Source organism: Leopardus geoffroyi, chromosome A1 (assembly GCF_018350155.1).
Source record: "Leopardus geoffroyi isolate Oge1 chromosome A1, O.geoffroyi_Oge1_pat1.0, whole genome shotgun sequence".
NCBI classification, from domain to species: Eukaryota; Metazoa; Chordata; class Mammalia; order Carnivora; family Felidae; genus Leopardus; species Leopardus geoffroyi.
The window spans coordinates 1,757,157-1,772,731 of NC_059326.1; the positions used below are offsets into that span (position 1 = coordinate 1,757,157).

The 15,575-nt window shown below is 40.6% G+C and overlaps 1 protein-coding gene across 5 annotated transcripts in view; it reads right to left on the reverse strand.

Annotated features, from left to right (window-relative positions):
* Window positions 1-15,575, reverse strand: part of XPO4 (exportin 4) — a 119,649-nt gene that overhangs the window by 5,711 nt on the left and 98,363 nt on the right. For all 5 annotated transcript variants that reach the window (XM_045444247.1, XM_045444239.1, XM_045444263.1 and 2 more), the window contains 9 exons: window positions 13,802-13,961; window positions 13,153-13,322; window positions 11,395-11,569; window positions 8,559-8,852; window positions 7,342-7,522; window positions 5,588-5,706; window positions 3,948-4,078; window positions 3,286-3,403; window positions 2,769-2,861 (listed from right to left, as the gene is read on the reverse strand). In XM_045444247.1, coding sequence (XP_045300203.1) covers window positions 2,769-2,861; window positions 3,286-3,403; window positions 3,948-4,078; window positions 5,588-5,706; window positions 7,342-7,522; window positions 8,559-8,852; window positions 11,395-11,569; window positions 13,153-13,322; window positions 13,802-13,961 — 1,441 coding nt within the window. The remainder of the gene's footprint in view (window positions 1-2,768; window positions 2,862-3,285; window positions 3,404-3,947; window positions 4,079-5,587; window positions 5,707-7,341; window positions 7,523-8,558; window positions 8,853-11,394; window positions 11,570-13,152; window positions 13,323-13,801; window positions 13,962-15,575) is intronic.

Below are 15,575 nucleotides of genomic sequence, written 5' to 3' on the forward strand. Positions count from 1 at the left end.
GCGGAGAGAGACGGGGCGGGGGACACAGAGTCTGAAGCAGGCTCCAGGCTCCGAGCCGTCAGCACAAAGCCCGACGCGGGGCTCGAACTCACGAACCGCAAGATCATGACCTGAGCCAAAGTTGGATGCTCAACTAACTGAGCCACCCAGGCGCCCCCACAATAGCTCTTTTTACTGATTAATATTCACTGAAAGTTCACTCTATTCCAGGTACTGTTCCAGCCTTTTACATTAGTAACTCACTTTTATTTTATTTTTTTTTTAAATTTTTTTTCTTTTCAACATTTATTTATTTTTGGGACAGAGAGAGACAGAGCATGAACGGGGGAGGGGCAGAGAGAGAGGGAGACACAGAATCGGAAGCAGGCTCCAGGCTCCGAGCCGTCAGCCCAGAGCCCGACGCGGGGCTCGAACTCCCGGACCGCGAGATCGTGACCTGGCTGAAGTCGGACGCTCAACCGACTGCGCCACCCAGGCGCCCCAAGTAACTCACTTTTTATAACAATCCTATGAACAGCAGTACAAAAAGTAGTGTTATTCTCCTGACTCACAGATGGAAGTACGTACATATAGTGAAATTAACATGTCTAAGATCACAACTTGCTTTTTTTGAATGTTTATTTATTTACTTTGAGAAAATAAGCATGTCAGGGAGGGGCAGAGAGACAGAGAGGGAGAGAGAGAATCCCAAACAAGCCCCACACTCAGGGCAGAGCCCAACACGGGGCTTGATCCCATGACTGTGAGATTATGACCTGAGCCAAAATCAAGACTCAGACACATAACCAACTGAGCCACCCAGGCAGCCCAAGATCACACTGCTTTTAAGCAAGAATCCAGGCTGCTTGGCTCCTGAAGCCATGTGATTACCAAGTTTGTTGTGTTGTCTCCTCTCTATTTTTCAACCACATTATTCATATTTATTTTGCATTTTATGCATAGTCTAAGTCTGCAACCTGACTCTCAAGCATTTCCCAGGGCTTTCTATAGGCACCCTGTCCACACAGCTCTGAGGACAGCAGACCCGTACAAGGCAGACAGGAGCTGTCTGGGAGGGGGTGGCACAAGGGGAGGGGTATATTTCAGTCCTTTCTCAAGGTGAAGGTGCAGACGTACCTCCAAACCAGTACTGGTCTCAGTGGCTCTGGGAGAAAGGGCAGGAAAAGGAACCTGATAAATATAGGAGCATGGGGGGGGGGGGGAGGGGGGAGAGATATGTAGTACTTCTACTTTTAATGCCCCTTATAATAAAGCCTTATACAGAAGAGAGAGTGTGGGGTTAAGGAACATTCAACCAAAACAGCTTTCTAAGATAAGCTCTCTTGAAAAACAAACGAACAAACAACAAAAACTGGTCTGACACTATTTTTCATTAGCTTCTTGGGATATCATAATGGACCAAAGGGTGAAAGGAAATATTAATTGCATTTGGAAAAGAAGAGTAAGGCACTGGACGCAATCCCTGACCCACAACACAAGCAGGGAACCAGGGTGGCCACCCTACATGCCCTATCCAAGAGACATACCTACTCACAGAAGAGTAAGTACAAGCTCCAAATCATTTCCCTATTCAAAAGACATGGTGGTCCCTCTGGGACCAGACCAGCAGATCTCATGCCAGCCAAACCTAACGCCTTGCTCCCTTTTTTACAATGTGTGAATATGTTGTTGTTGTTGTTTAAAGGCATCTGGAATGCAATGGCTTATACACATGGGGACAAGACATCTATCTCCCTAGCAAGCAACAAGGAAGTAAAATGACACAGAAAGCCCACAGACCTGAGATGGGCACCATGTGCAGAGAGGACAGCAAGAACTCAAGCCCCAGAGTACCTTCAGCTTGGAGCGTAGATGGTATAGGAAGTCTACACGAAGGGAATCTTTAAGTTGTATGACAAGGCCTCAAAATCCTATCTTTCTTTAAAAAGGTAAATAAAATCAAGCCCTGAGTGCCACTCACAGCAAATGCAATGGACTCTATATACTTTAAGGGGAAGAAAAAAGGCAAAGCATTTAACAAAAGCCAATTGCTTAGTCATGCTGGGACGTGTGCATGTGCTAGGGGGTGGGGAGACCAAAAATTGGGGAAAGGAGTGTTGGGAAACTGGGGCAGCTGATGATCTAATATGGTTCTTCTCATACACTTGATGGGCACCTACTCTACCAGAATAGGGAAGGGACAGGTGAGCTAGCGTAACTTTTCTCCCATAACGTTAACCCCAAACAGTGAGTGCGTGCTTCCGAGTCTTTGAAGGCTCAACAAAGTACATTGAAACAATACACTCCTTTCCGTAGTACAATATGAAGCAACACACTTTCCCTACCATGACAGGAAATAATACACGGTTGATTTCCGCACTTTCTCAAGGCAGATCCTCTGGGTCCCCAGTCTTCTTCGTCTGCTCTCCCTTACAAACTGTGAGTTCCTCGAGGACGGAAACTGTGCCTCTACTATTCTTTCATGTTAATTCTTGGTTCCAAGCACACTTGTTTACAAGGACAAGCTTTAGGGCAGTGATCAATGCAAAGGATGATTCAGAACAGGGGAGAAGGGAAAGTAAGTGCTTATTCACTGACAAACAGCTTGTCAAAAGAGCTAATGTGGAAATGAAGAAGTACGCCCTCACTGAAAGCAACTGAAGCACTGAGTCACGGATTCTCTAAGAACTGGGAGTATCAAAGGCCCACTATCTGCACAAACAATCTCCTTGCTGGAAAAAAAAGAAAAAAAAGGGAAGAGACCCAACGAAGAGACTTGTGCCCAGTACCTGATGCAAACACACCAACGTGTAGAAAGCTTCACCGGCTGCAGTGGTCATCTCTGTGTTGTGCTTTTGCAAAACCAGCATATCAAAAACCAGCTGAAAGGACATAATACAAAACCTCTAAATAAAAACACATGATGATCATACAACCTCCCATCCTGTGTCTAATCCAAAAAAGACAAAGAGGGTGGTAGTTGCTCTTATTTATTAAATAAATCTGAAAATGGAAGAAAACAGCTTTTTAAAGACCCAAGGATTTATAACAACAGAGGTTATTCCTTGCTGTGACATGTGCCATCATAAATGACCAGACTGTTACATTTGCCACGTCAGGTTTCAAGAACACACAAGTGGAGAATGAGGTGTCCAGGGAACTGATCTCCAGAAAAGCACAATGAACAGAAAGTAATTCTTTCCTGCCCTCTGAATGACGTAAGCGTGTCCTCATTCGAATGAAGATTTGCAGGCACGAACTGTACTAAAGCAGACGGTTTCACGACATGCCAGCCGAACACCTTACCTTTAGAAAGTGCCGTGTTGCTAGAAAAAGTGGTGAATCTGTTTCCTGTGCTTTTGCACACTGCTCAGCTAATGGCGTCAAAGCTTCCAGGCAAAGCTGGCAAACTTCCGAACTCATTCTGATCATGAAGGTCAAGGAACAGACTAGGTGTATTTAACTTATAAAAGATTAAAAAATCATGGCTATTATCAAATTCTAGGAATGACCACAGTTAAGTGAGTACCCTGGTGTGCAATATGTCTTTACAGGGTTGCGAGCTACACGACAAAAGGTTTCCAGTGTTTCGGAGAGGGTCTCGGACTGTAGATTTCTAATGTGTTTCTGATCATGAGCACACAACTGATAAAAAGCCTTATTATTCTCTACTACCGGGCAGCTGAGATCAGAGACTCAACAACAGTCGATGACATTACTAATTGGGGCTCTTAATGAAACAGTGACTTTGGGACCAGGCACCAAAAGCCTTTGGGATTGATCTGTGAAAAGAGGACAAGATGAGGTGAACTAATAAGAGAAACACAGAATTAGGGCTGTTAGACGACAGCTTTCTTACGAAATAAAACTAAACACAAAGGAAAATTTAAAAATACAAGTTTTTAAAACTTTGGGAGATTTTTTTCCCAAGGGATAAATGATAATGATGTTCATTTAAAAAAGGATATGATGTCATGCCTAGTTCTAGAGAGTACATCAGACTTTTAAAAAGATCTTCAGGAAGCTGTGGTATTTTTTCAGGAAAAATCTCACAGATAAATGTGATTAATTTGTAGTACTGATTACAAAGGGTTGGAAACTGAAAAAGAAATATTAAATATTTAGATGCTTAATGATATCTAATTTCTATTTTCATTAATGCAATAAAATAAATAACCAATAAACTTGTAAATATAATGATTTCTCTTAAAAGAATCAAGATATATAGAAAACATAAAGATCTAATTAAATATAAAAATATGTTTCAATAAAGGAAATATTTCAGTAACATGGAAATAATGTACAGTAGAAGCAATTATCTTCTGGACAGTTAATAAAAGCTATCGCCAATTCCAGATAGTCTTGTTTACCTTGAAAAAGTAGACAAAGCAGCCAAATTTCAAATAATCAAATGACCTATAATTAAAACCCTTTTGCAAATGTGTTTATTTGATTTCCAGCATGTTAGAAAAATACAAGAAGGTAATACAGATTAGGATTATGCATGAAATAGAGTATTCACTTCTTCACACTTCTAAAAGTTGGTTGGACAGTCCTGGAAAACTGAAGTAAAAAGTAGGCAATCTACAGTTTAGCAATTCTTAAGAAAATACACATCTAAATGTGTAATGGTTTATTGATGAGAACCCCCCCCCCCCCCGCCCCTGCAACCAAACCAAAAAACCCTAAAAGAAAGCAATATACAGAGCTTACGCAACTTCCCCATCCGACTGGTGGCCACATGAACACTCAGCTCACGGGTCACCAATCATCTCCCAAAGACACTGCTCAAGGAGAGACACATGTGGTCCCCGCCCACTCTGTGGGAATCTGACAGCACCTCCTACTCCTCAATGCAACTTCTAACCACTTCTCAACCGCTATTTTCTTCCTTCCCACGACCGACCTCTCTTTCCCTCTCCCACTCTACCTCGTTCGTGTTCCACACACATGCGCACGCACACACCTCCCTCTTCCTTCCCAGCCATGTCTTTGTCCCCACCCTCACCCTCTGTGACAACTCACGAAAGAGACTCCCTTCTTCTGCGGTACCAAAGGAGGAAGAAAGGGCAGCCTCGTCACCACCACACCCTCAATAGTGACTGATGACCCCGAGACAGGACGTCGTCAGAATGCACACAAATTTAAAAACCGTTAGTCTTGGTTTCTTACCATCCCATTTCTACATGGGGTTGCTGGAAAATGCCTTCTGCTGCTCAATCCTTAAAATCAGAGAATGATGTTCAAAAGCATGAGTGGAATACACCTAAACATATAACTTAATTTGCTTAATGACAAATGAGGGAATCAAAACTGCTAACATCAGAATTCAGTTTCTAAAAGAACCAGTTTTTTTTTTCTGTCGCTAATTATCAGTGAAGACAGGACTCTGGGGCAGGATTAAATGAGGGCATGAACCACGTACTGAGCTGCATGCGTGAGTATAAATGACACACAATGGGAACCAGAACCTCTGATTTTCGTGTGTACTTAACAGATAAGCAGGTACTTATACCTCCTTAATTAAATCAGAGGTATATTCTTGTCTACAACATCTTTGAACTCCGAGCAGACAGTTGGGGTTTTCACATTCACTGTCTTCAATTACCTTCAAAAGATCTTGTGACATCAGGGGCAGAATGAGGTTCACTCCATACAGAACAACATCAGCCGCGGACACAGACCTGTTTGCCGCCTGCCCTGGCTCATGTCCTCTGAACACCTCATCTGTTAAGACAAAAAGGTAGTCTTAGAATTGCAACATCAATAAAACTACAGAGTTACACGTATTCCCATCTTTGTGAGAAAGTAACAAAAGATTAAAACCCCTAAGCCAAAATATATCTATGAGTGGACAGCTGATCAATCTGGCCCTGGGTCATCCCTTTGTATTTCATTTGTCAGGGTCTCTGATACAGTATCCCGTGTTCACATTATTATTCTACGATGATGGAAACTAACGCTTCATGTTTTAAAAAGTAGAATCGAATCTACTGACAAGGAAGTTATACTGTGAGTTGAATAATTTCCACAGTAATATTTATTTTATCTATTAGGTGTGTGAAATTTTTCTATGCTGAAGAGGAATGGGGGAAAACAGAAATTAAAATGTTACAGAAGACGGTAGTTAAAAAATAACTACCAATATTAAAAAGGCTTATTATCCTTAATCCATATAAAATGCATATAAATTAAGAATCCTCCTAAGACCTAAATAGGTAAATGAGGAAAATCCACAAACATCTATCAAACCCAAAGCCTAATGAAAAACAGTTCACTGCAATCATTAATGAAACAATGGAATTAAAAAAAAATTTTTTTTCAACATTTATTTATTATTGAGAGACAGAGGGAGACAGTATGAGCAGGGGAGGGGCAGAGAGAGGAGGAAACACAGAAACTGAAGCAGGTTCCAGGCTCTAAGTGGTCAGCACAGAGCCTGACGCAGAGCTCGAACTCACAAACCATGAGATCGTGACCTGAGCCCAAGTCAGACACTTAACCAACTGAGCCACCCAGGCGCCCTGAAGCAATGAAAATTTTTAATGAATACTTAAAAAATTTTTTTCAATGTTTATTTATTTTTGAGGGACAGAGACAGAGCATGAGTGGGGGAAGGCAGAGAGAGAGAGACACAGAATTGGAAACAGGCTCCAGGCTCTGAGCTATTAGCACACAGCCCGATGCGGGGCTCAAACTCACAAACCGTGAGATCACGACCTGAGCGGAAGTCAGAAGCTTAACTGACTGAGCCACCCAGACGCCCTTTTAATGAATACTTCTGACTCATTACATTAAAAATGACTTTTAAATGATAACATTTAAACTTTTTAACGTTCATTTATTTTGAGAAAGAGGAGAGAGTGTGTGACTGCACATGAGCAGAGAGAGAGAGAGAGAGAGAGAGAGAGAGAGAGAGAGACAGAATCCCAAAAGCCGGCATGCGCTGGGAGTGGAAACCTACGTGGGGTCTGTCTCATAAAGGTGGGAGCCGGACGCTTAACTGACTGAGCAACCGAGGCGACCCCCCCCCCTTTATTTATTTACTTAGTTTTATCTTCCTTTGCTTTACAAAAAAGATAATTAAAACGAAATTTATTTTTTTTTTTAATTTTTTTTTCAACGTTTATTTATTTTTAGGACAGAGAGAGACAGAGCATCAACGGGGGAGGGGCAGAGAGAGAGAGGGAGACACAGAATCGGAAACAGGCTCCAGGCTCCGAGCCATCAGCCCAGAGCCTGACGCGGGGCTCGAACTCACGGACCGCGAGATCGTGACCTGGCTGAAGTCGGACGATTAACCGACTGCGCCACCCAGGCGCCCCTTAAAACGAAATTTAAAACCCTCACTCCTCACCTTACCTGTATCGCTAAAATCTATGAATTCTTTTGACAGAAGGTTAGTGAGAAGTTCCATGATGAGAAGCAGGTCTTGGTACTGTTCTTCCTCTGCTGTAACATCTATTCTTTGCCGCCCCAAGTTATTCTTAGAATATACTTGCAGCAAAGTAAGGCAGGCTTCATACAGGTTCATAGCTTTGGACTGTAAGAGAACGTGCATAAATCATACTTAGTTGGGAAAAAAATATCAACCCTAAAAGAAACTTGAAATTATAATCTAATAAATTTACTCTGGATCCCAACAGTAGCTCAAACACTTGTTTGAAACTCTTATAAAACATTAAGAAAAATGAAACAGCATGCATTAAAGATTGCAGTTATGTTTTAAAAATTAGCAGTTTTCTAACAAAATTTGACATCCATTTTTTTTGTTCACTTGATAATACGTACTAGAGAGATAATAAGATTTTGGCAACAGGACTGTTTTACTTCTGCTATTTACCTCTGTGTATACTATTTATTGTTTTCAGATTTAAAACTGTTTAACTTGCAAAAGCACAGTGTACCGAACCATGGTCTTAAATATCAGAATGGCAACGGCCTGCCCTCTCAGTCATGCATCTATGGCTACATTTGTAACATTTAGAAAATAACCTTACTTTTGAGCAAGTGCCTTTGATCTAACAGCAGCAACAACAAAAATTTCCAACTCAGGAACCCACATGAAATGACTTAAAACAAGATTTATGCTAATCCACAGACAAATACAAATATATTCCTTTAAGGCAGTTTTAAAACAGCTTTCGAAATGATTTCTAAACAGGGTAAAAAGTGTACCTGATTATAAAAGAATTTAGCTTGTCGAAATTATCCATTTGATTTATAAAGCAAAGATACAAACTGTCACTTAAAATTTTGAGCCTGAAGAGTTTCAACAGACAGAAATTGGTTAAATTTTTCTACTATTTGTCTTATCAAACACGCCTCATTTGAATGGCTTTGACTGAATAAAATACTATTATCTCAAATAAATTACTGGTTTTACCAACAGTTTTAGGTCAGAATTGACTTTCCTTCAATAAGCCTTCCCCCCTGGATTTTGAGTTCTTTTGAAAAGTTCTGAAGTCTTTTTGAAAACTCCTTGGATAACATTCACAGAATTTAAAGGAAAGGGTCTGTTACTTTGTTATACTTTCAGGAGTTCTAATCCGAAAGAGGAAAAATTAGAAAGTGCTTACCTCTCCAAGATAGCATATCTGTTTATGTGCAACTTCCACAAAAACTTCTATTATGAGATTGACGGTCTCTGGGGTATTTTTGTAAACTTCCATCAATCCAATGCAATTGGTAAGGAAGTCCATCAAAAAATTAAAAAGAATTGCTACGTTGTCAATCTGGGTAGCCTCCGCAATGCCACACAGGGCCTCCAGCGTGGCCGTGATCTCCTGCTTGACTTCCTCCTGCTGGCACATCTGCTGAAAGTTTTCTTGATTTATCACTCTTAAGAATCGCTGCTGAAGTGGCTGAAGGACCTGTCAAGTTAAAGCATCATTCTTCTAAAAGTTTAATTCCCACGATCCGTTTCTTTCAGCTTTACTCCCTCAACCTGGAGATGTCCCTTCGAAAACATTTCTGAAAGCACCGAAAACAATGATCGGAACTACATGCTATGTTCCCCGTCACGAGGGGACGCGTAACTTCTAACCTACAGAAAGAACAAACACACAGTACACTGGTCCTTAGGGAAACGGAAATCAAAACCACAAGGCGACATCACCTCAGGTCTTTTAGAATGACCACCATCAAAAAGACGAGACAGAAAGGCTGGCAAGGATGTGGAGAAAAGGGGACCCCTGTGCACTGTTAGTGGGGATTGTCAACTGGGGCAGCCGCTAAGGAAAACAGTGAGGAGGACCCTCAAAAAATTAAAAACAGAGTTACCATATGACCCAGTAATTCCACTGCTGGGAATATATCCAAAGGAAACCAAGACAGCACTTAATCAGACGTCTGCACCCCCATGTTCACGGAAGCATTATTTGCAATGGCCAAGACATGAAAAAAACCTGAACGTCCATCCGTGGATGAATGGAAGGAGTTGTGATACATATGCAATCATACAGTTAGCCGTACAAAATGAGGAAATCCTACCATTTGTGACCACACGGATGAACCTTGAGGGTACACGTTAAGTAAGTCTGACAAAGAAAGACAAATACCATATGATCTTACTTAGTGAGGAATTTTAATACAATAAAATAAGAAAATAAGAAAACAAACAAAAAATCCCAACTCTCAGAAAAAGATCTGTAGTTGCTACGGTGGGGGTGGGGGGAGGTGGGAAAAGGGGGATTTGAACTTCCAGTTGTAAGATAAATAAGTACTGGGAGTGTCACGTATAGCATGGTGACTATAGGTAAACACTGCTGTATGACAGACAGGAAAATTGTTAAGAGAGTAGATCCTCAGAGTTCTCATCACAAGAAAAGAATTTTCTTTTGTTGTTTCTTTTCATTGTATTTATATGAGATCGTGGATGTTGACTGAAGTTCTTGCGGTAGTCACTTCATAATGTATGTAAGTCAAACCGCTATGCTGTACACGTTTTGAACTTGCGTAGTGATGCATGTCAATTACCCCATAACAGTGGAAAAAGTATTATTTATGGAAAAGCAAATCAGCACATGCTATCACCTCACTTTCTAAAGTGACTTAGTCAATGCCCTTCACAGAATTCTGTCACTATCATCATCTCTTTCCAGTGGATTCACCTCCCCCCTCAAAAAGATGAAATTTAAGTCTCCAAAGGGTCAGAGAGGAAGTATCAACTTTGAAGAATATGTCAACTCTGGCCCAAGTATCCAATTACAATTTAGTACGGAAGCAGCCACAGACACAATATGGACACTTGAACATGACTGTGTTTCCATAGAACTTTCCTTAGACAGAGAGAGGCCGATTTTGGTCCAATTTGCCAAACCCTGTTCTACATTCAGCTCCGGGCTGTTCTTCTCCTTCCCAATTTCTCTTGGCATCGAGCATAACTTCAGAAAATCAGTCCTGTCCTGGGTGAACATGCACATTCATGCAGATATCTTAATTCTAAAGCTATATATATGATAATACAATTGTTTAAACTACAAATATATGGTCGGCCTGGTTTTCTTCTGGTCTGAAGTCACAGACGACTGCCAAATTCTGTTACTGTGTCCCTCCTCAGACATTAAGAGCACTCTAGTCACAAGGATTATAGGCCAGCCACCGATACGGACACCTCTTGGTTCCTGACTTAAAGCTAACTTACATAATGCAATGTGTTCACAGTGGTTATTGGTTGATTACGCATCCCCCCACCCCCCACAACTGATATGTTGACGTCCAAATCTCTAGTACCTGAGAATGTGGCCCTATTTGGAAACAGGGTTGTTGCACATATAATTAAATTGAGTTCATTAGGGTGGGCCGCTAATCCAACGACTGGTATCTTTACACCGAAATGCACACATGGAGAATATCATGTGAAGATGAGATTACGGTGATGCTTCTACAGCCTAAGAACACTAAAGCCCACCAGTCAACCACCAGCAATTTGGCAAGAAGCCTGGAACAGATTCTCCTTCATAGCCTTCAAAAGGAACCAACCTACCAACACCTAGACCTTGGATTCTGGTCTACACAACTCCAAGACAATACATTTCTGTTGTTTGCTCCACCAAGTTTGTGGCACTTTGTTACAGCAGCCTTAGCAAACTAATACAGTGGTTAATTTGCACCTCCTCATTCAACAGAAGCGGATATTTCACTGATTCTTTAGGCTCTCATTTGAGTTGTGGGCAAAAATGTGCCCATACTACAGAACGTTTGACAAAGTCATCACATAGGCAGATATGGACAAATTATAAGATGGTACTTGTAAAATAAACTTCAGCCTATTGTAAACTTCAACCTATTCCATTATAAAGGGAAAAACATTAGAGAAGGTATGACTGAAATGTTTCTGTCTCCACAGAGTATTTTATGCCACCACATAAGGTAAAACATAAGAAGGTCGATCCAAATAAAGAAAACTACTACCTCTGTCCAATACTGCTGTTTGGTTTCTGTGTCCATATGTGCAAAACCACCCAAGACAAGAGCCTTCATCAGTGTCCTCTGCACGGGACTTGACAGGAAGTTCAGAGGTGGGCTTCGACTTGCAAACTGCTTGGCTAAGTTCCACCAGTTTTCACACTGAATCACTAAGTTTGCTCTAGAAGCAGAAGTAACAAAACAAAACACGTATTACTTTACACTGCATGTATACCGAGTAAACAAAAATGGAAGGTAACTGAATTTAATTAGTTAAAAAAAATTTTTTTTAAACGTTTATTTATTTTTGAGACAGACACAGAGCATGAGCGGGGCAGGGTCAGAGAGAGAGAGGGAGACACAGAATCTGAAACAGGCTCCAGGCTCTGAGCTGTCAGCACAGAGCCCGACGCGGGGCTCGAACTCACGAACCGCGAGATCATGACCTGAGCCGAAGTCGGACGCTTAACCGACTGCGCCACCCAGGCGCCCCTAATTAGTTTTTAAAGTATAGTATATAGTAAACTGATATAAACTTTGGAGTCACACAAGTCTGTGCTCAAATCCCATTAGTCGTTTGACAATGTAAAAATTATTTACTCTCTTATTTAGTTACCAGATCCGTAAAACAGGGTAACAACAGTAATAACAGCATTAACTCTCATGGCTGATATGGATACTATAACTAAATAGTTACAATAAAATTAAATAAAATACTATATATGAAATGCTTGAAACAGTACAGTAAATTACAAGAACTCAATAAATAACAGTCAATGCTAAGAGTAATAACAATCACATTCCTATATAGTAAGAAAAATGTTTGGGGGTACCTGGGTGGCTCAGTTGGGTAAGCGTCCGACTTTGGCTCAGGTCATGATCTCACAGTTCGTGAGTTCAAGCCCCACACTGGGCTCTGTGCTGACAACTCAGAGCCTGGAGCCTGCTTCAGATTCTGTGTCTCCCTCCCTCCCTCTCTGTCCCTCCCCTGTTTGTGGTCTCGGTCTCTCTCTCTCGCAAAAATAACAAAAAAAAGAGGGGACAGGGGGAGAGAGAGAGAGAGACACACACACACAGAAGGAGGGAGAGAGGAGGAAAAATTTCCAGAGTTTGTTGTAGAAAACACTAAAACTCTTAATTTGCAAAATTATTAAATTATCAAGTTTTTCTCACCTTTATTTTTATTGTTTTTTAGGTTTATTTATTTATTTTGAGAGAGAGAGAGAGAGAGAGAGAGAGAGAACAAGCAGGGGAGGGGCAGGCGGACACAGAGAGAAATCCTAAGCAGGCTCTGTGCTATCAACGTGGAGCCCAATGTGGGACCCGAACTCATGAACCATGAGATCATGACCTGAACCAAAATCAAGAGTCAGACGCTTAACCGACTGAGGCACCCAGGTACCCCAAGTTTTTCTCATCTTTAAAACAGAATAATAGGATATCTGAAAAAATTAAATGAGACTACTAAAGGGTATTAAAATGTTTTTAAAACTATAAATTACTAAACACATATGTTTCTCATAAGAGTCTTTGATGCCAAATCCTTGAATAGCCAAAGCAATCAATTGTACCATGAGAAAGCTCTATTTACATTCATAGCAATAATATGATATTGAGTGTGTCTTTTTTTTTTAAACACATTACTCCCAAATGCAGGGTCTATTTGCATTTAGGACCATGTAACTGTTTGCCACTTGAAAGACCACACACACACACACACACACACACACACACACACACACCAGCCTCCAATAATCACCTTACCTTTCTCTTCTTTCCACCAAAGTGACGAGGAGCTGCACAGTGTCATTTGCAAGGTCCTGCTCACTACTCCACACTGAGAGGTTACTGATGACTTTTTGTAAGAGGTAGCCAATAATCCACTGAGAACCTTCTGTATCTGCTCCAAATGCTGTACTGAATGGCAGACTTATCTTAAAGGAGAAAACAAAACTTTTAAGGTCAGAAAGATCAGCTTAAAAAGAAGTGCACAGAAAAATCAAACTGAAGTTAGCATCTAAATCTGGAGTACCGTTTACTTCGCATCAATTTTATAAACGCATTCATTTCTGGGAGTCCAAAATAAAACCTCCTCAATCCACGGACATCTTCCAACGTGAGTTAACTTTACTCTCGTTAACACACTAACACGGTGTTCATACCAAACACAAGGAACGTAAATTAACCCATTCCCACTAGTAATCTATAAACTAATATGGTCAAAATAAGCTGAATCAAACGATGTGCTCTAAGGAAAGTTATTAAAATCGTACGTCGTTCATACAGTTCTCTTCAATGTGGAAGATGTTCAGCTCTTAGTTACATCTTGATGAGAAAATCACCAAGAAAAATATTCTCGTTTCCACAAGTGTCGAGTTCATAAATGCAAACAAAGCCAGTTTTATATTCTGACCTGATCGTATAGTTTCTCATCCACCAGGAGGTAAGTCTTTGCCCAGCGTTTTAGGAACCAAACAATGTCTTTGCCCATTTGAGGGCTGAGGAGGTGAGTGAGGTCTGCTCTTATTGCTCGAGATTCCACCTCTGAGACTCTGAGAACAGCAGATAACAGCCTGGAGGCACAAAAAAGAAGTCGTTTATTCTTCCATTTATTTGGCCGTCTAATAATTGCTTCTGAAAAGTCCTTTTTGTTCTGTTTTCAACTCTCTGAATTTAGGCCAGGCTATAACTTGAAATTTTCATCAGCAGGATGAAAGTCCCCGTTCATTGCTGACCCTTCAGAAGCAGGAAACAAGACTCAGTCATGGGTAGAGACATCCTTCTGTGGAAGTCTCAGCATTACCATCCACAGAGATTTTTCACATTCGAAATGGAGAGATACGTACAAGTAAAAGTTCAGAGTAAAGGCTACATTCTGCAGCCCTTCGTCACTACTTCACTCCACGGTTAGCACTGTTTATTTTGATACATTTGTTATTTTATGGTGGAGGGTCTGGTCACTGACTTACCCAGAATGCTCTGAACATTAAATCTTGCCTCTAAATTGGACAGTCCTATATACTTCCTAACAACCTTGATTCTTACTGGTATTTTAAAATGCAAGTCTTGCTAAAAAAATTATCCACGTAAGCGTGCATACTGTCCTCTCCTACACTACAGAATTCATACGGCTGTGTGGTGTTAATAACAGCATGATATGCAGAGAAGTTAGAAAGTCTTGTTCCGGGGGTGGGAGTAGGAGAGAAGAGAATCTGAAGTGATACATATTTAGCCTGACTTGAGCTAAAAGGCAAAGAAGCTGAGGATGTAATTGAAAGGATCCATCTTAACATCATTTTCTAGATATCCTGCCAAGACCGGGATCCTAATCACCTGAACTTTGGCTTCTGCTACTTCTCTTTACTGTTCTCAAGATGACTAAAAGTATCTCCCAGTAATGAAATCTTGCATTTCAGTTCTTTGTCCAACTGTCTATCTCGAAAGTACTAGATACCATTTATCGCCCTATCCTTTTGAAATAATTTCTCCCCTTGAACCACACAGGTTTTTAAGTTTCTACCCCCAGAACATCCTTTTTCCCCATATAACACCTACTCCCTATACTACGTACCAGTGCTCAAAGTTTCAAAAATTATTTTAGGGTGGATAGGAACGAAAATACTCCAGGACCTCACATTACATTTAAGTTAATGTATCAGATCAGATTTTTCCTGTAAGAATAGTTTGAAATGATATAATCTGCAGCCTAACAGAATTTGAATTAAATAATTACAGTAACTTCTAAATTTATGCACAGGAATTTAATTATCAGTGTTTTGGTACCCACCATCATCCATTTGAAAAACAAGTTTTTCTTTAACAGTTGGAAACTTAATACATTCTTTTTCTCCTTAAATTTTTATTTCTTTTCCCCACAGGTTATCTTACTGTAATACATTTTTATAGTCATTTTTATTGATCATACCACATCCATCTCTGAAACAAATGTCTAGTTATTGAAAAGTCATTTTAAAAAATTCCCAGTGACCATAAGACTTGGTTCTAAAATGTGTTTTGGACTTATTAGTATACAATTGAGCGAAGTATAACACAAATTTAAATTATTAAACATAGGGGTGCCTCAGTGGCTCGGTCAGTTAAACGTCTGACTTGGGCTCAGGTCATGATCTCGCGGTTTGTGAGTTTGAGCCCTGCGTCAGGCTGTGCTGACAGCTCAGAGCCTGGAC